Consider the following 20,956-nt stretch of genomic DNA (forward strand, 5'->3'; position numbering starts at 1 on the left):
CTTAATCTAATATCCAGTAACATTTTTTAAACTAAACAGAAATTGTGCTTTGTTTGCCAAACTTTAAATACATATCTGATTACTAGAACAGAATGTTCTAAAATGCAATATGAAACTAGAAGCTGACAGCCTGACAGAGTTAGTCCTGAGCAACTGATTGGACTATATATATATATATATATATATATATATATATATATATATATATATATATATATATATATATATATATATATTCAACAGAAAAAAATCATTTACATTACATGTTCTGGACTGAGAGAAAAAGTGGGGACTGTCTGGAAGATACAGCCATGCTTCCCTGATTTTCACATCTCTTTTCAAGGCATTTATGTTCATATATCACATTTAGAAACAAATGGTATACTATTAAAGAACAATACTAAAATATAACAAGTGTTAATAAACAAGAAGACACTGCAAAATAATGAAGATAGTAAATCATACTGACTGGACAGCAATACAACACAGTTATGAAATGCCTTGTATTGAGATTACATTTTTTGCCACAGTCCAATAGTTTCAGTAGTATGAATGTGTCTGTTATGATTCTGCATTGTTATCATGGCCACAAACCAGAACAGCACAGTTTAGAAAATAAACGAATGAATGCCTTTAAAGTGGGATTTCATTTTGTCTCTCTATGATATTTGGCTCTCACTGCAAACGGATATTGTCAGTTATCTTTCTTATTTAATTAGGCGTTCAGCTTATAAATGACTTTAACCAACTTGCTTAGTTTGACAGGCGGTTTAGTTTCCAGTGTAGGATGAACAGAGTTTTCAGTACTCTACGTAGCATAAATTGTTAATATATTAGTTAGAAATTTTGGGGACTAATTTGGCAGATTCCATTAAACAGAGTCTAGAAATGAAATCAAATCATAAAATAAAAAAATAAAAAACTTAGTTCCAATATCAAATAAGCCAAAACTGCACATTATTTTAAAGCTGGCACAGTGAGAGCTTAAGAAATGAATCAAGAGAAAGCAAGTGTAAAATAACCAATATAGTTATAAGCACAAAATAAATAAAGTGCCAAAGAAATTGCTCTTAAAGCCTTTATTTCACATGATTGGAATCAATAAGTCAAAAGCAGTATGTCATGCACTAGCGGATACTAAGCGATGAGCTTTGTGCTGTAACTGAAACTGAGCAGTTACTATTCTGGATTGAATTTGCAATCCAGGATAACCGCTTTGTCCTCGGACTTCAGAGAGTTTTTTTTTTCAACCATACAATTACTGTGGGGATGATTTCCCACCTTTTGTCGACTAAACACACTTTAAATACCTCTTTTTTGTGAAATAGAGAAGTAACAAATTTCTTCATCTCTTAATGTTTCAGAAAGACTTATTTTATATGAACACCTAGTATATTCCATATACTTCATTGTAGTGAAACCTTTACAAATTACTGGCAATATATCTCATGTTCTGCCTGGCTGGTGCTAATGGGAGTGCTAATCAACTTCAAACATGCGATTCTATGTTTTAGAAATGCAGCCATTCTATGCTGGATGAAGCAGATATCTGGATCGATAATATCACAGTGAGGAGATTTACAGTAATTAGACCTTCTGACTGCTACGGTTACAGGCTTTTTGTGTTTTGTTTTATTTTTTTTTTCTCAGCTGATGTCCATTCAGCTGTGTGGAACTCCAGCCACTGTGTCTCCTGTGCTAAGAAGCTGTAATTTAATATTTACCAAGGGCTTTTTATTATATAGAAATATTTGTGAGCCTTTGTTATATATTGCAACTTCATGAAGTAGTATACTGAGTATGAACTAATCTGATACTGTCATATGTGTATTCCATTTAGTTTTATTTACTATCGTTGGCCGTATATTGCATTGCATATTTAGGGGTGGACTATAAGATTAATACAAATTTGATAAAAGCAAATCATAGTTTTATAGAAGTCTTACAGTACGTTTGCCAGACTCTGACATCTGCTTTCATTTTCTCTCTCTGTAACAACTCTTAGAGACATCCTCCGCACTGGACCTTGCACTGACTCTAGCATTTTATTTGCTTTGAAATCTTCTTTTTATCATCTATCAACACATATAACCTAATTATTCCATTGCAGAAGCAGATGTTCCATGCCATGCCTTCATTACCTTCAATTTAGATTACTGTCACTCTGTCTTAAATGATTCATTTGTAAGCAGAATTAATAAACCCTACCTTGAACAGTTCATTGATGCCTGCCAGACTTCTCATGTGCATGTGCTGTGACGAGATATTCCACAAACTGGCTTTACTACAGAAACTCCTTGTACATTTAAGAAAATCCCTTAAGTCACTGCTACTCAAGTATGAATTAAACACAACATCATACTCCTAAATGCTGCTTACTTACGGAATACAGTACCATTTACAGAGATGAAGATGGCCTTTTGATTATTAAAAAAATAAATGCAACAACTCTTGCTAACTGATTATTAAACTTTATAATGCTCAATTTCAGAAATTAATAATTCCACTGTGATGCTAATGAAACTGTCATCAAGATGTATAGTAATGCTAGGAGTCATATTATGAACTATTAATATATAGAAAAAATACAAAAAGTGTTTTTTCTAATCTAAATTTCGCAAACACAGTTATTCAAGGTTATGAAAATATTGTGGCAAAGCGTGTTGTAAGCACGCATGGCTCATATGGATTGGAGCTCTTTTTCATGGCTGTTTAATTGGTTAGCTATCCTGAAAAGGACTTACTTACCTAGCCGTCCATTCTAGACTGAAGACAGACGGCTGTGCAGATACTCACCTTTTATAGGATGCATATGCATAGGCTTTCTAAATGGCTTCTACATTTACATAACGGTTGCCTAATTACCGCTATGGGTTTTATTGCTCTGATGGTACTGAATTTGTGCTTGCCACTGCTCCCACAGTTGCCAGTACTGCGGTTACACTATGATACCCTTTACCTTTTAAATTACACGATGATTAACTCTTGTGGCTGACTTTTTGAAGAAGATGACAAACTTTTTTTTTTATTACTCAAATTGTGCAATAAATACTGTACAACTAAGAAAATTTTGAAAATGTGTTAACACTTATGACGCTATTTGCTATAGATAGAAAAGCCGGCTTTTAATGAGAAGACGAGAAGAATCATAGTCTAAAGCCTCACAAAGTTTAGAACTGGGATTGCATCAAACCTAATCAAAACTCCCAAAATCAAAGTCGAAAGAAAAGTAGATTAATGTTGTAACCAGAAGATCAATAAACAAAATGAACTCATCACTAAAGATTTTTGTCGAGAACTTGGGCAACCAGGAAGTCTTTGAATTAAACTTTAACCTCTCTAAACCATGACATCATAGGTCACAGCCTCCAGTTGTTCTGCGTAATGATGTGAACATCAAACGTAACTAAACTAAACGTCCACGGAAAGCAAAATATCGTCACAATTTTTGTAATGATTGTAAGTAAAAGTTTTTACAAAAAACTGTAATGAGGAATTATATTAAATGTCCTTAAAGGTGCCAAAATGTTCAAGAAAACATAAAAATGAAAGCTGTAAAAAATGTGCATTGAAAATCAAATTATAACAATGCTCGAGTGAAAACAATGCACACATCATTAAGATACACTGCTTCCAAAAGTTGTTATAAAGGTAATGCTGTTTTTCTAGTATTGTACAAACTACATGCCATTATTTGGCTTGTGTTTTATTTCCATAGGTTTTTGAAAAGTCACATTCAGTTAGGCTGCTTATAAATAAAAAGTGATGCCTGGTGTTGGAACCATGCTATAAGGCGAATGAAGGCCTGATGTGTGTCCTGTTTATTTTACTCTATTCTGCCATCTAATGGACAAAACAAAACAATATGGCGTACACGACTTTTGTCGACATTTAGAAAGTTTCTGCCTTCAACCCCTTGATGTTAACACCTTGGTCATTCTATTCCAAAAATGCATGGATTAATCACAGTTGAATCAAGTAGGTGTGCATGAATCAAAATAAAAGTGAAAACTGGCATTTTTCAAAATGCAGTTATGAAGAAAGCTGCTGGATGGCAGCAAAAGTTCACATTCATCCATCCATCCATCCATTGTCTAACCCGTTGAATCCGAATACAGGGTCACGGGGGTCTGCTGGAGCCAATCTCAGCCAACACAGGGCACAAGGCAGGAACCAATCCTGGGCAGGGTGCCAACCCACCACAGGACACACACAAACACACCATGCACGCACTAGGGCCAATTTAGAATCGCCAATCCACCTAACCTGCATGTCTTTGGATTGTGGGAGGAAACCAGAGCGCCCAGAGGAAACCCACGCAGTCACATTCATTTATTAGAATATTTTTAGAATATCTCCACAGGTATTGAATGCAACCATTTTGAAACTAACACTTTTGGCTATATGTACTTTGTACATTTATCTTCAATGTCTTACATAACATAGACATTAAACCTTTTTATTGAAATAATTAATTGATTATTTCCTTCGTTAAGTTTCTGAACCTGCTCATTATGAATCAATAGGAGATGAAGCCTATTCCTTCAACAATAGACACAAAGTAGGAACTGACCTTGAATGAAGTGTCTGTTTTTCATTGGACACACTGACACACCCATACTAATCCACACCAGTTCAACTCATAATTACACATTGGACAAGGCCCATTTATGCTTTATGCGCTTACATAGCTGTTGAGGGTCCATATGACAAGAATTTCAACAGCAAGTCGTGTAGCATAGATGTGCGCATCTGCAACTACATGATTCCAGATTTTTCTCTTTGCACAGTTATGTGTGTGCTTGTTTGCATTGACCTGGATGTGTTCAAAGGAAAGCTGAGTGTAGAGCTATGCACATATAATTGTACTATAAACAGGATGAAGTGTGCATCTTCTGTCCCCAATGCAGTTGTCTATATTTATTCAGTTTTGGAGTATAAGTGTTCCTTAACACTGTATAATTACATTAGGAAGCACTGTATTGAGAAAAAGGCCAAGCAGATACAGTGAGAATGTGAACAGTAGTTTTAAGCTAAGATTTGAAACAAGTGTCTCCACTGGAAGTTAAGTCAATGCACAAAGTCCTCCTGTTTTTTGTGACCTCTTTCCATCCACAGTAGAAGGCAGACATTTCTCTTTGTCCTCATTGTGTCTGCTAAAGTGGACAATGCTGTAAAGCCAGTCAAAAGAACAGATAGAAAGTGGACCATCAAGGAAATAGAGGTGCTTCAGGGCTGCTTTGCCTGTACAGACTGAAATGCCTTCAAAACTGTCAACTTCAACATGCATGGATACACTTATCCTGTAACTTCATATATTCCTTTTTGTGAAGAAGTTTGCATTCCAAAAATACAATTCTGAAATTTAGCAATAATAAACCTTGGTTCACCCCAGAGCTCAGACAATTGCTCCAGGAAAAAGATTGTTTTTTCAGTGTGAGGAATACAGGAAAGCCAAGTATATCTTGGAGAGAGGGATCAAAGCTGCAAAAAGGACATACTCAGATAATCTGCGGGAACAATTGTCCGTGAACAACATCAGTTTGGAGAGGCCTTAAATAGGCCACTAATTACAAGAAACAAACATCAAACAGTTCTGCTGATCCAAGTTTCGCTAATCAGTTAAATCAGTTGTTTGAAAGACAATGGGACATAAATCTAACTACCTGATGGTCTCACTGTTAATACTGTGTACACTTCTTCTCCTCAGCTTCCCTCTCCTTTCATCACTGCAAAGTCCATTTGTAGATTATTTAAAAAAGCTGCAGGTGTTGACTTTATTTCCCCTTCCACATTCATGCACTGTGCAGACCAGTGGTCTACAGTATTTGCAGACATTTTCAACCAATATCTGCATCTGTGCACTGTTATTGCCTGCTTGAACAGCTCCACCATCATTCTAGTAACAAAAAATCAAATCAAAGGTCACAGGCCTGAATGACTAGAGACCAGTAGTTTTAACCTTTGTGGTAACAAAGACCTTAGAATGCCTTTTTTGAATTACCTCAAGAATGTACACAAGACTTCCTGGACCAATTTCAGTCTGCATACAGAGCCAACCGTTGGATGATGCAGTGAATTTAGGTCTCAGCTTTATTTACCATCACCTTGATAAGTCAGGGGCATACAGTATGTGAGGATCTTGTTTGTGGACTCAGCTCTGTTTCAATACATTCATTCTTGAGCTCCTAGATAAGAAACTCGCCCAGTTCAACTTGCCCAGTTCAATCTGCCAATGGATCAAAGACCTTCTCACAGATAGGATACAGTACATGCAGTTGGATACACACTTGTCTGACCCCATAACCCTCATTATTAGTGCACTGCAGGGATTTATCCTTTCCCCACTACTCTTCTCAATTCATACAAATGACTGTACCTCCAGTGATTCGTCTGTCACACTTCTTAATATTGCAAAGGAAATAACACTAATAGGACTTATTTCAAACAATGATGAGTCCATATACAGACAAGTGATGGAAAATCTGTCATTGTGGTGCAGCCATAATAATTTGGACCTTAACATTCAAAAAACTCAGGAGATGATCATAGATTTCGGGAAACAGTCACTGGCTTACCTATCACTTGCCATAAATGGCTCAGCCGTTGAGATGACAGAATCATTTAATTTTCTAGTCACTGTACTGTCACAAAACCTTAAGTGGGACAATAACATCACATGCATTATTAAGAAAGCCCATCAAAGAATGTTCTTTTTGTATCAGTTGAGGAATTTCAATCTCCCTCAAGAAATATTTGTCCAATTCTACACAGCCGTTATCGTGTCCATTCTGACCTAATATATAGCTGTCTGGTTTTGTGCTGCATCTGTTCAGGCTCAGGCCAATTTCCAGCGCGTAATCAAAGCCTGTGAAAGAATCATAGGCTGTAACTTTTACACACCCAAGTCTTATATGACTCCAGGGTAAGGAAGCAGGTTGCAAGATCATTGCTGATCTAACTCACCCAGGGCATCACCTATTCCAAAGACTTCCCTCTGGTAAACATTATTCTGAAGTGAAAGCTAAAACAACATGTCACCTAAACATTTTTTTTTTACATGTGCAGTTATTCTTATTAATCAGGTCTGAGTTTCTATACAGGATTTATGTATACTTGCACACTCGACTGTCTGGACATTTTAATCCTCCTATCTCTTTATATTTTTGCATCGCCCTTGTTTGATGGATCTTTTTTTTATCATTTTATATTTTATCTTCTTAAATTTATCTTTAGTATTCTGTATTGTCCTTGTATATTTCACCAGTACTATCAAGACAAATTTCTAGGACATATTAGTGTATCTGGCAAATAAAGAGAATTCTGATTCTGATTGTGATTCTGAATGCAAGGCTAGCTGACCTTTCATTACCAAAAAAGGTATCTGAGCACCTGCTGAACATCAATGGGGGTCTTGTCCTGCACAGGCTCTAACTGTCAATAAACTGTCAATGTGGTCATTCACAAATAATGTATCAAGGAACATTTATTGGTGGTTTCCTGGGACTGAGCAAAGATGATGATCAATTCCCAACATTTGCACATTTAACTTTAGCGACTTCAATTATTTGTGAAAATGTATTTGTAACTTCCTTTTTACGTTCACGTTGGTAGCCTCACATATTTGTGGGCTTCGTGGTTATGCACAGAAAATATAAGAAATGCAAGTTTGGGGAGCAGTAGTAATTTTTTTTTAAAGAGAATGGTATTTGGACCTTGCACTGATCCATAGGGAAGGTGTGCTATTGTATAGACATATGTGAAAGCCCTGATCATGAAGCATCACAGATTTCAAGTTTTGATTGGCATTTTTGAAAGGGGAGACAAGGAGACTGAATTGGATACAATACCTGTCTTGTACACCGTACCATGCACTTGTGGAATATTTTTATTGTTTTACTTAAAAAACTCAAGTTTTGCATTGCCATTATGCCCCAATGTGTAGTGCAAGTCTTTTGGGCTGTAAGCCAAAGCATGCCAATCCAGTGACATGGCTCAGTGAAAAAACAATGGTGTTAGATAAACTTCCTGAAAGAATATTGGCCGCCAATGTCTGCAGTGAGTTTGGTGTACGAAATGACCAGCTGCCTAGAGACATTGACACGTCATATGATCACTAGAGACATCATATGGATCACTGCCTCAAGGTTAAGCATTAACTCACCTTGCTGTGCTCTCAAATGCATACAGCAGAACAGCAGAAGTTGTTGATGGATTATTTCAAATCATTTTGTCCTTCACAATTTTCAACGCCATACACCAACAATGAAGGACAGAGTGTTGGAATTGTTGTTGAGACCTTGCCAGCTGCACCACAGGGATTTGTCCTTTCCCCACTACACTTCTCACTTTATAGCAACTACAGCTTTTGCTACAGCAACCTCTAGCAAAAGATTAGATTTTCTGCTGGTTGCTAGATTAATACCCTTAATACCCTGTTTTTCATAGGTTCAATCTATTAACATTGAACCTATTGGAAAGTCTTCAAGTTTTGTGCTGTTTCCTAGGAATGTAAACCCTGAGAAAATTGCGGATTGACTGTACACAAATTCTGTATACAGTTATTAATATTTAAAGTCCTAAACTATTAATGAGATGTGTAAGAGCCAATCTTAGAAAGTTAAAGTTTTGAGTTAAACTCATATTAATGTTTGTTTAATTTGAATAAAATATAAATTTCTTTCATAGTCATAACTTATGGTATAGTCTTTTCCCCCTATAAGTTAGTAAGAGATAGAACCTTCTTACTATAACTGAGAAACAGTGTGATAATAAGCTCAGTTGTGGTAAGAACAGGTCCCAGTAAAGAGGGACTTCAAAGACCCATTTTCTACTCAGAGATGGGATAAGCATACAGTTTTCTGACCATTTTGAAATGGTTCAGAAATGTTAAGTAAATAGTAACTATATGAGATGTAACAAGATTTAAGCTTTAAACTGAACTTTTCTTAACATTAATTTTTCTTTTTTTGCTATTTTAATTTTCTCTTTTGTGTGAACTGTTTTTACTTTGAAACTTAACTACATTTTTAAAAACAAAGATATTTTTTCTGTGGAATCATTTCTGCGCATCAGGCTTTTGTTGAATCCCATTTTTTTGATTTGAAGTTGCTGAACTTTGGTAATTTTGGGAAATCACAGCTACAAGATGCTTTCTTTGATTTTTACTGTTGCATGTTAAGAAATATAACTGTGAAAACCAGGATATTAACATTATTATTAATTAATATACAAGTATGTTTACTAATATTTTGATTATTTTTACAGGATTTTGTATATTTTCCCGAGCCTTAGTTTTGGACGCAGGTTTTAAAACAGTCTTAAAACATATGCAGGGGTTCTGCATACTTATTAGAAAAAACACATGACAGCTTTGTTTTAAATACTTATTTGTATGGTAAGAGTTGTTTAAGTGCTTGAAACTAGCTCATGTATGTTAAAATTATTTAATGTATCATTTTCTTTTTTGTGAGTAGTATAGTTATGGAGTGGTCAGAACTATTGCCTCATGGATCCAGTGTCCTGAGGCTGAATTTGGGCTTTGCAAGTCCTCCAGTATCTCCAAAAATGAACTTCTTAGGTACACTGGTGAGTATACATTGTCCAGTGTGAGGTAGTGGGGACCTGTAATGGAATGGGAGCCTATTCAGGGATGTTTCCTACCTTGCACTGGATATTGCTAAATAAGGAATTAGTTAGGCTTCAAAATGCTGTATTGTTTTATGCTCTCTGTCTTTTGTTCAAAGATTTCTGCTTGTGGTTTACTGAGAAACTGATTTTGATATTGATATTCACATTAATACAGGGTACCTTTAATGTACCCTGTATTGAAATGTGTTGTTGCTCCTAATATTTTGAGTTAAATCAGCATATCTAATTCAATGGTCAGCATGTTAACCTTTTAAGCTCAGACATTTAATTTTTAAACAAAGAAAAAAAATCAGTAATTACTTAGAATATATAGCACATCACTAATCAGAAAGGAGTAAGATTAGAAACACAAAAGGCACTGTTTAGATTTAATAATTACAAAAATGTGGTTAAGAATTTGTTTCTAGGATAGAATATCGATAATATACTTTGAATAACATGAATAGATGTTTGAGAAATCTATTTATAGCCAGGATTCCAAAGAAAAGTCATATACTAAATCACAGAAAAAGCCAGTGCTGGAGTTTATATAAAGCTCATGAGGACCAGCTAAACACTTCCAATTTTGTAATGCCATACTTACCAATGTTGTTACTGTGTTTCTTGTGATTGTTAGTATTAAAATTAAATAACATAACATTGTTCAACCTACAGTTGGGCATCACCAAAGCCTTTCTTAGTAACACCGGGCTGGTAACACACTAACTCTGGATGAGGCACTAGCCCATTGCAGGGTTTATTCCTGCGTACACTCATATAGAATAGTTAATCTGACACACATGTCTTTGGATATGGAAAAAAAATTGCAGTATTCAAAGAAAAACCTATGCAGACAGAAAGAAACATGTTTGGTCAGCATGTGACTTGTGTAACATTTGTAGTGTTTTACCTTCTACTCTAACAAGAAACTGGAAAAACTACAAGTTAGCTAATGGGCATTTTTAGGCTGATTCATTATGCACACTTTTTTTTCAAAGTCAATAAACGTTTTAGAAAATATGAGCAGTAAACATTTGGTGTTGTTATACAATTAAAGTTAATGTGAAAGTGCAAATTATTTAAATCTAGAGCAGTACCACATGATTACCAGTATGACTGTACTTCGTATATGTTTGTTTTAATCTTAAAAATGCCTACTTTGACCCCTCTGCTTTTGAAAATCTTAGACCCATATCTAACCTGCCCTTCTTAAGCAAAATTCTAGAGAAGGCAGTCATTTTGCAATTGAATGACCACCTCAATAAACATGCTATTCTTGATAAATTTCAGTGAGGTTTCAGAACAAATCACAGCACAGAAACTGCGCTCGTTAAAGGAGTAAATGACTTGTGGGTAAATGCAGACAGAGGCCATTTATCTGTTCTCATCCTCTTAGATCTGAGTGCCGCATTTGACACCATTGATCACAGCATTCTTAGAAATCGCCTTAGTCAATGGGTGGGCCTCTCTGGCAGTGTCTTAAATTGGTTTGAATCCTACCTGGCAGGGAGAAAATTCTTTGTGAGTTGTGGTAATCAAATCTCAAAGACACATGATATTCTATATGGTGTTCCACAAGGCTCTATCCTGGGTCCGCTGCTCTTCTCAATCTATATGCTTCCGTTAGGTCAGATTATTTCAGGTTACAACGTGAGCTACCACAGCTATGCTGATGACACTCAGCTGTACTTATCAATAGCACCTGATGACTCCGACTCTCTCGATTCATTAACACAATGTCTTACTGGTATTTCTGAATGAATGAATAGTAATTTTCTCAAACTAAATAAAGAGAAAACTGAAATTTTAGTGATTGGCAATAATGGATTAAATGAGGTTATCAGAAATAAACTTGATGCATTAGGATTAAAAGTTAAGACGGAAGTAAAAAACTTAAGGGTAACTGTTGACTGCAACCTGAATTTTAGATTGCATAATTATCAGACCACTAGGACAGCATTTTTTCACTTAAGAAACATAGTAAAACTTAGACCTCTTATATCATTGGAAGATGCTGAGAAATTAATTCATGCTTTTGTTTTCAGTCGACTAGATTACTGTAATGTACTCCTCTCAGGACTACCCAAAAAAGACATAAATCTTTTGCAACTAGTGCAGAATTCAGCTGCTAGAATCTTAACTAGGAAAAGAAAATCCAAGCACATCTCTCCAGTTTTGATGTCACTACACTGGTTGCCTGTGTCATTCAGGATTGACTTTAAAATTCTGCTTATGGTTTATAAAGCCTTAAATAATCTCGCTCCATCTTATATATCGGAATGTCTGACACCCTATATCCCAAATCATAACCTTAGATCCTCAAATGAGTGTCTCCTTAGAATTCCAAAAGCTAAACTTAAAAGAAGTGGTGTGGCGGCCTTCTGCTGTTATGCACCCTAAATCTGGAATAGACTGCCTATAGGAATTCTGCAGGCTAATACAGTAGAGCACTTTAAAAAAACTGCTGAAAACACATTACTTTAACATGGCCTTCTCCTAACTTCAGTTTAACTTAATCCGGATACTCTGCATGTTCAGTTCATCATAATAACTATTCATATTGACTCTAAAAACCGTACTAACCCCTACTCTCTCTTCTGTTTCTTTTTCCGGTTTCTTCGTGGTGGCGCCGCCACCACCTACTCAAAGCATCATGATGCTCCAACAATGATGGACTGAAAGCCAGAAGTCTACGTGACCATCATCATCAAATCCTTCCGTGATAACCCTAAATACAAAGAGAACTGTTTCATTTATGTTAGGTAGAATGCCCAGAGGGGACTGGGCGGTCTCATGGCCTGGAATCCCTGCAGATTTTATTTTTTTTTCTCCAGCCGTCTGGAGTTTTTTTTGTCCAACCTGGCCATCGGACCGTACTTATTCTATGTTAATTAATGTTGGCTTATTTTATTTTTTACTGTGTCTGTTATTTTTCTATTCTTTATTTTGTAAAGCACTTTGAGCTACATTTTTTTGTATGAAAATGTGCTATATAAATAAATGTTGTTGTTGTTGTACCTAGTTCCACAAGCTGGAAAATAAATAAATTGCATAAATCCAGTGAAATATATAAATATTGTGTCAGACATGCATGTATGGGGAGTATTTCACAGACTCTGATGAAGAGAAGCACAGTGGGGCAAATAAAGATGTTGTGCAGTCACTAACTAGTCATTCATTTCTGTTCCTCAAATAATTTCACGATAATGCCCAAAGGGGTGTAGTTATCATACTTGTTCAGTGAATTGCTAGGTTATTCTCTCTGATAATCGCGCTGGCTACACCACTGTACACAAAAAACAGATAATCTATACTAATAAAAGGCAAAGCCCTCACTGACTGACTGACAGAATGACTGACTCACTCATCACTAATTCTCCAACTTCCCGTGTAGGTAGAAGGCTGAAATTTGGCAGGGTTCCTTACAGCTTACTTAGAAGAGTTGGGCAGGTTTCATTCTACGCGTAATGGTCATAACTGGAACGTATTTTCGTCCATATACTGTAATAGACTACAGCTCGATGGCCGTGGGAGGCGGAGTTGCGTCTCTTATCATCACACCTCCCACGTAATTGAGTGCCTGCCCATATAAGGTAAATATTCGCGGGTCAAGGACTGTGCTTAGCATATTCATAAGTAAAAATATCTGAATCACAAACTAATGCTAATTATATTTTGTCCATGAATATTTATTAAATAATTCCAAATAGTCTGTCCGCTTCCTTTCATAGCTTTTCCGATGGTTGTGCTGCTTCCAGTCACATTAATACATTCGTATTAAAGCATTTAACCAATCACATTTCAGCCATCATTTGTTGCCAGGCAGAGAGGCTTTCACAATCCGTTGAGCGGGCACTCTAACACAGAATAAATGTCGATTAACCTGTTGCTTCAACCAATCAGATTTTGAGTTGGTGTCAGTATGGCCCTCTAGCAGGCGTACGGCAATGTCACCGTATTCAGACCCATTGATTGGATAGCAGCCGATATGAGGAACTCTACGAGGCGAATGAACGCACCGCAAGCGCTCCGAGCGCAAGATCCTCGCGCGCACTAAGGCCAACTACATGGCAGGATTCTGGACAATATTATTTGCCAGACACAAACTAGATTTGAAGACCACGATAACCTGATGTTTGTCACGCTCCTCGAGCCCAAGAAGTTTCGGGAATACAAGAAAAGTTTCCCGCATGCAGCCTTCTCCAGTTTAACACAAGAGCCACGGAGCAGTTTTTGATCTGTCTCGGCTAAAAACAGAACTGACTGTAATGTATACCATGGATGATTTTGCAGGAAAATCTCCCACTGATCTCCTTGACTTCCTTCATCAGAAAAATCTGAATGAGAGCATGGGGCAGCTGTTCACATTGGTATATTTGGCGGTGACCATTCCCGTGTACACTGCTTCTGTCGAGCGGACATTTTCAGCCCTAAAGCGAATTAAAACTTATGCCAGAAATACGACAGGGCAGGTTCGACTTTTAGCATTAGCTTCGATGGTGATAGAAAGGGAGTTTTTGATGGAACTGAAGCGCACGGATAATCCATACGACAGAGTAATTGAACTGTTTTTGAGTAAAAGAGGATGGATTTTGTTTACAAATAATCTGAATTTTTGGTGAGTAAAATGTTGCGATTTTCCTAAATAATATTGCAAGTTTATGAGTTATTATTGATGTTTTTCATGTGTGTCACGGCTGTGGCTGTAGTAGAAAGGAACTTGCTCACCCCTGGTTTGTCTATTCAATAAAGGCATTTATTGTGGCTACAGGAGTTATCTTATATATACCTGTATATATATATATATATATATATATACCCCGATCTACATACTGTCAAATAAATGAACCATGCACCATGGTGCAACACAAGAGGCTTCGCTTCTAGCGCCGAGGTTCAATTCCAGAGAGGGGGTGCAGTGAGTGTGTATGCCTGATGAGCCCAGAATTAGGACGAAACACGTGCCGCATACACTGCATTATTTTGCAGTAAAAGTATTTCAATATATATACTGTATTGATATACATATACATATACATATATATTATATATACACACAAATACATATATATCAGCGCTTCCCCATTCATTTTACCCTCGCACCCCCTGTGACGGATGATCCCGATTTCATACCCCCTTCATTTGAGAAGAAGTATGAAAAAATATGAGGTTAACGCAGAAAAACAGATCACCAATTGAAGCTTTATGAATAATCGATTCACCATCAATAATTGTTTTGATAAAGCCATACTCAGTGTAATCCTCCTTCCATTTTCTAATTTTTTCGCGACTAGCCATGATTAAATGAACGGTAAAAATGTAAGAGCGAAGCGACAGTGACTTATTGAGGCAGGCAGGCGAGAGAACAATAGCATGTGGGCTCGATGTAATGCACGTCAAGTCGATCTAAAATGCGCGATTAGATTCGAAAAAATATATCTTTTCAAGTTCTATTTGGATATAAGTAGGTTCTATTTAGTCGACAGAAATATCTTTGGTAGAAATGTAAGTTGAATTTAAATTTAACTTACATTCCTACCAAACATATTTCTGTCGACTAAATAAAAATTACTTATATTTAAAATTTAAATACTGCTTGAACAGATACGATAGTTCATAATACCCACGCAGCACTAAGTTCACATAAGAAGTGGAAGTCATCCGTTTTAACAAGCAGCGTATTGCACTGATACGAAATAGCCTGCCCATTTAATTATTTAGGAATGGATAGATAAATTAAGATTTTGTACAAATAATGTTTTTCATTTTTCTTCCTCGATGGATTCTGGCACCCCCAGCAACAGCTGCTCGCACCCCAAACGGTATATATTTATTTATATATATATATGTGTGTGTGTGTATATATGTAGATATGTATATATATATATATATATATATGTATATATGTGGATGTATGTGTGTGTATATATATATATATGTTTATATGTGTGTGTGTGTGTGTGTGTATATATATATATATATATATATATATGACAGCAACATTCATAACAGTGACAAAACAATTACATTGACAATCATGTTACTTTATTTTCTAAATGTTTCCTTTTCTTTTTCATTACTTCTTTAACACACTAATTCTCCGCTGCGAAGTGCGGGTATTTTGCTAGTTAAATTAATAATTGGAGTCCCAGGGCATGCCCTGTTTAATTGCAAGAATGTCCTACAGACAAATAAAAACAGTGATGATTGTCAGTGTAGAACATTTAAATTACGTTTCAGATTACAAAGCTTCGCCCTTCTCAGAAGCTGGTTTAAGAAGGAATGCTGATTTCCACAGTGTTGAACATATTGTTTATGGTGGACATGATGTTATGAATCATCCGGGTACTTCTCTCAATTCTAGGAATGGAAACAGACAACAAGTAAGTGACTGTAAATCATCTTTGTTGGCTGCAATGGGTTTGCCTTCACAGCCTGTGAAACACTTCCCAAGCTTTTGTGTCTGAGTTTTGTTGTTAAATCTCATGTTCACACGTCTGATAGTTGTTAAGTGGCTTAAAAAACATTTGCAATTTTACCAGTATTTTAGTTGTCACGGTGCAGATTGGGCACCATAATATTTAATTTAATTCATCTTATCGATAATAACAACCCATCAGTCACATGAAATTTGATTTGGAGAAGCTCATACAATAAACAAAAAAAAATCAACACAAACATTATATTGAGAACGCCACTAATTATCATTCTTCAACAAGCAACAAACTATCAATTTAACAAAAACAATTGCTTTAACCTAATACTGATGACACTAAGGACGACACATTAAGGAGATGCTTATATGGGTAGGTACGGTTATGATCTGTCTTGGTTGTGATTTTCCTAATGCTGCTAACTACTTATAAAATAAATATAAAAGTGAACAGAGAGATGGTGGGGTGGGACTGAACTTTAGTGTCTACTTTTCTATCTGCAAGAGAAGAGGGACACAACAGTCAGATGAGGACCTTAAGTGATGTAAGAATTATCTTAGTTTTGTGTCTTTAGCAGAAATATTGCCAAACCAAGCTCTCTTGAGTAGGTTTAACACTTTCACTAATGCCCTTGCTATGACACTCTAAACTCAGACAGACTCAGAAGGACACACTGTGTCCTTCACTGAACTATTTACCCCCATTATATCCTCAGTTTGTCAGATTTCATGTAAAGCGAAGTGGGAAGTTTAAATTCAGATTTTTTTTGTTTCACTATCTAACAACCACATGTGCGCTTTGCGTTTCATTTACAATAAGAAAACTGACAAATAAGTAAGTTGAAATACAACAGATTTGAATAAGACTTAGGTAAATATAAGAAGTTCACTCATGGGAAGACTACAAAAGCTTTCAGAAGGACCCTTGGAGGTCAAGTTAAAATATGGATTTAGGCCACTAAGAAAGAAACTAGTAGGAGTGATGACACTACAGTCTGTGAAGTCCTCTATCCAGGGTACAGAACCAGTCAAAAACATCCTAGAACATGTATTTTTTTAAAATAAGAAATGACATTGAACATATCGTGAAAAATTGCAAAAAAAAAAAAAAAAAATGAAGCTGAGTGTTATTATAAACATTTTAATAATAAATTAAATTGCTGAGTGAAACTTATTTATTTTGTACAACAGCTGGTGGGGTTATGCCCCACTAGCCCTTAATATGAAAACTCCACTCTAGTGATCTATACAATGAAACTAAAGAGGCATTTGAGATCATGGCTGAAATGAAGTCCTGTCTTTGATTTATCTGAGAGCACCTCAAATTATATAGAACTCATTTTTGATATATTAATAGAATATTTCATGAAATTGAGATTTCTGCCCATTTTTGAAGTCTTTAATGTATAGTAATATATTCTCTTTGCTGTTTGAAACATGATGGGTAATTAAAAAAAATAATAATTACAACATGAGTGGGTTTTATTCAGAAAAAAAGATGTGTTTATTACAGGACCTGAATTTTATTATAATGCATTTAGCCCTAAAAAATGTACAAGTGTCCATCACAAGCTTTTTTTTTTTCTCTCAAACTATTCCCTCATGATGAACATTTCATTTGCATGTGGGCTAGGATATATTACAAAAACATCAAGTAGAATGTAAAATTCCTAGGCAATTACCAAGTCAACGAATAAATAGAGAAATAAATAAATAAATAAACAAACAAACAAATAAATAAATAATCTTTGGCCACACTTTGGCCTTCATACAGTACACGCCCCTAAATGCCACTGATTTAAATGTTGTCTAAATGTTACTATTAGGGGGTTCTTTTTTTAATTCCATTTCAGGGGTCAAACGACAAATGTAATGGATGTGGTTCACTTAATTTAATGGGAGGAGAAAAACAGAAGACAACAAAAATATCTTGAGGCACTTTATCAGAATATTAGAAGAGAATCCTTGCCAATCTTCCAGCATATTTACCTTCAAGTCTTCAAGAAGTAACAAATGTATTAATTGAAAGGCTGGCTTTTGTTCCTTTGAGTCTTTTTGAACAAAATTTTGCAAGCTATCCTCTTTGAAGAGCGAAAAAAAAAAACATATGAAAGAAAACAATGAAATTAAATCATTTTTGAAGATGTAAAACAAAGATTCTCTAGTCCTCAAGTAACAACCCACCCTAGAAACAGCAGAGGTTAAAGTTTGTTATTTGTTGATTCCAAATGAGAATCTTGGGCCCCAAAAATCTCTGCCAATGTTTTAAATCGAGGCCCCCACTCATTTAGGTAATCATACTCTTCATCCTTGTCAGCTATTAATGATTCGATGGAACTTAAAGATTCCGCAATGGAGCCTTCACCTTCATATGCATAGGTGGCAAGTGAGTCATAGGGGGGTGCAGTAGCATCACCATCATGCTCCTGAAGCCGTTGCTGAATGAAATCTCGGATATCTGTATTGTCCTGGGAAGCTGGGGGCTTGTAACATGGCTCAGTGTCAGGTTTTACATCTCTCCGGTATGTATTTTCTTTGATGACCTTAGTATTCCGCAAAGTGCCCATGTCAAAAGCGTGAGTGTCTTCTTCTCCACCTCCTTCATCGTCATAATGTATCACATTGTCCCGAACATCCTCCTTTGATGTCATAAGGGTTTCTTTGCTTTTTTGCCTCCTAAGTCCAACATATAGTACAACAATCACTGCAACACAAAAGAGAAAAAAATGAAAAGTTTAATAACACAGTAGCATGCTCATTTTACTGTACATCAGTGGACAATTTTGCAATTTATCAAACTTTCATGTTTTATTTAACTAATTCTCTTTTCCATAAGATACGGAAGAATTGACCTGCATCAGTAAATCTTTAAACATGTGCACGATATTTTAATGGCACTGACAGGGTGCATCAACCAGGGATGAGTCACCCATAATATGAGCTGGCATACCATCATGCAAATGAGCAGTGGCAGAGGCACCTATAAAAACCTGAAAGTCACCAACAGAATTCCATCTAGTGCAGCAAAGTTGAGCAGTCCTTTTAAGGATAGCAAGCCACCTAAAAGAGCCAATGTAAAGAGCAAAGGACCCACTGTGGCCCTTGGCAATGTCATGAGGAAGAGTTTAATGCTTGATGAATAAAACAATAAAGATCCATGTATATTCCATGCATCCATCCATTTTCTGGGATGTGTAGAACAGGGATTACAACAAACCTGACTTATAGCCCAGTTTATAGTAGACTTCTAACATAACTCATCGATAAATTGCTGCAATTGACCAATTTCTCTGACAGGGCTGGGATAGATTCTGCCACAGATTTGGAGTATGGAAACTCAACCCTGTTGGGGACAGTGGCCACTGCCAGGGGGGTGCCTGGACGATCCCGGATCCCTGGACTGCAGCACTTACGCCACACCAGGAAGTGCTGTCGGAAGAGGAACCGAATGCACCTGGAGTGCTTCCGGGTGCCAATGCAGCACTTCTACCACACCAGGAAGTGCTGCAGGAAGTTCATCAGGGCGCACCGGGAGCACATTCAGGTGCATTATAAAAGGGGCCGCCTCGCTCCATTCATGGAGCCACATTCGAGAGGAAGAGGACAGAGCTTACAAGGAGAGGAGTGGAGGTGGCAGAAAAATAAGGAGAAAGATAATAGAAGGAAAAGGACTGTGAGTTTATTGAGGTGGTTGGTACACTGTGTATTGTGTGTGCAGAAGAAACAAAAATTACAAGTGTGTGTTTTGGACATTGTGGGTCTGCATCTCTGTCTGTACCTGGGCTGATCTTTCTACTATATACAGTGGAACCTTGGTATACGTCCTTAATTCGTTCCAGACCCTTTGACTTATACCAAACAGGACGTATACCAAACTAATTTTTCCCATAAGAAATAATGGGAAAATGATTAATCCGTTCCCATTAAAAAAAAAATCCTATTGTTATTGGCATATTATACATTGATGGGGTTGTATAAAATTATTTAAACACTGCTTAATACTAAAATACATAAATACAAAAGCAATTAGATGAAATAAATGAAAATTTTACCTCACTTTACTTTTTAATAACATCTTTGTTTTTCACAATTGTAGATACCGTCGTTCTCGGCAAATGGTATGCAACAGCCATGTCCCAGATACGCATGCCACCTTCATACTTTTCGACAATCAATTCAAATTTACATGAAAAAAACATAAAATCACGTTGTGACGATGCAGGTTTGCTGTATGCTCTTATCTGCTGCCGGGGAGCCCTTGAACCCTACACCGTCGGTAATGTGCCTCACTGCTAACCTTATCGGTAAAGCAAGGGGATGGTGAAAAAGTGCAAAGTGCTTTTATTAAAACAATTAACAAAACAAGATGTTCAAATTAAAGTGCAGTCTCCAAAGTTCCAATAAATAATCCATAAAATCAGAAGTGAAATGTGGAGGTTAACAACAATAGAAAAAAGTCTTCTTAAAAACAACAAAGTTAAAATACAGCAGGAAGCATTCTTTAAAAATAAAAAAACAAAACAAGAAGAAGCCCGGTGCCTTTTTACCTGGTGGCACCCCCTGTTTCTTTCTTTTTACTCCCCTTCAAGCCAACTCGCGCTTCTGTTTATCAAGATAAGCAGCCCTCTCTCTCTCCCTCACTCACTCACTCACTCACTCAACCTCTCCTCCGTTCTTTCTTTTTACAGCCCTTCTAGCTGACTCGCGCTTCTGTTTATCAAGATAAGCAGCCCCAGGAACAATCATGAATGCGGACGGTCCCTCACAAGTGCACTTTGGTGAGAAACGCCCACATTGCGAATCGCCCTGACAACCTTCAGCCACATAACCACCATGTCCCCTCACCAAGCTGCGAGCACGGTGATTATTTATTTTAAAGCTGGACTTTGACAG

The 20,956-nt window shown here is 36.5% G+C and overlaps 1 protein-coding gene across 6 annotated transcripts in view; it reads right to left on the reverse strand.

Moving 5' to 3' along the window:
• Window positions 1-17,539: 17,539 nt before the first annotated feature.
• The window catches only part of LOC120530413 (cadherin-12-like), an 802,688-nt gene continuing 799,271 nt past the window's right edge, over window positions 17,540-20,956 (reverse strand). For all 6 annotated transcript variants that reach the window (XM_039754905.1, XM_039754904.1, XM_039754907.1 and 3 more), the window contains one exon: window positions 17,540-18,767. In XM_039754905.1, coding sequence (XP_039610839.1) covers window positions 18,265-18,767 — 503 coding nt within the window. In that variant the 3' untranslated portion in view covers window positions 17,540-18,264. The remainder of the gene's footprint in view (window positions 18,768-20,956) is intronic.

The sequence above is a fragment of the Polypterus senegalus genome, chromosome 5 (genome assembly GCF_016835505.1).
Source record: "Polypterus senegalus isolate Bchr_013 chromosome 5, ASM1683550v1, whole genome shotgun sequence".
Classification (NCBI taxonomy): Eukaryota; Metazoa; Chordata; class Cladistia; order Polypteriformes; family Polypteridae; genus Polypterus; species Polypterus senegalus.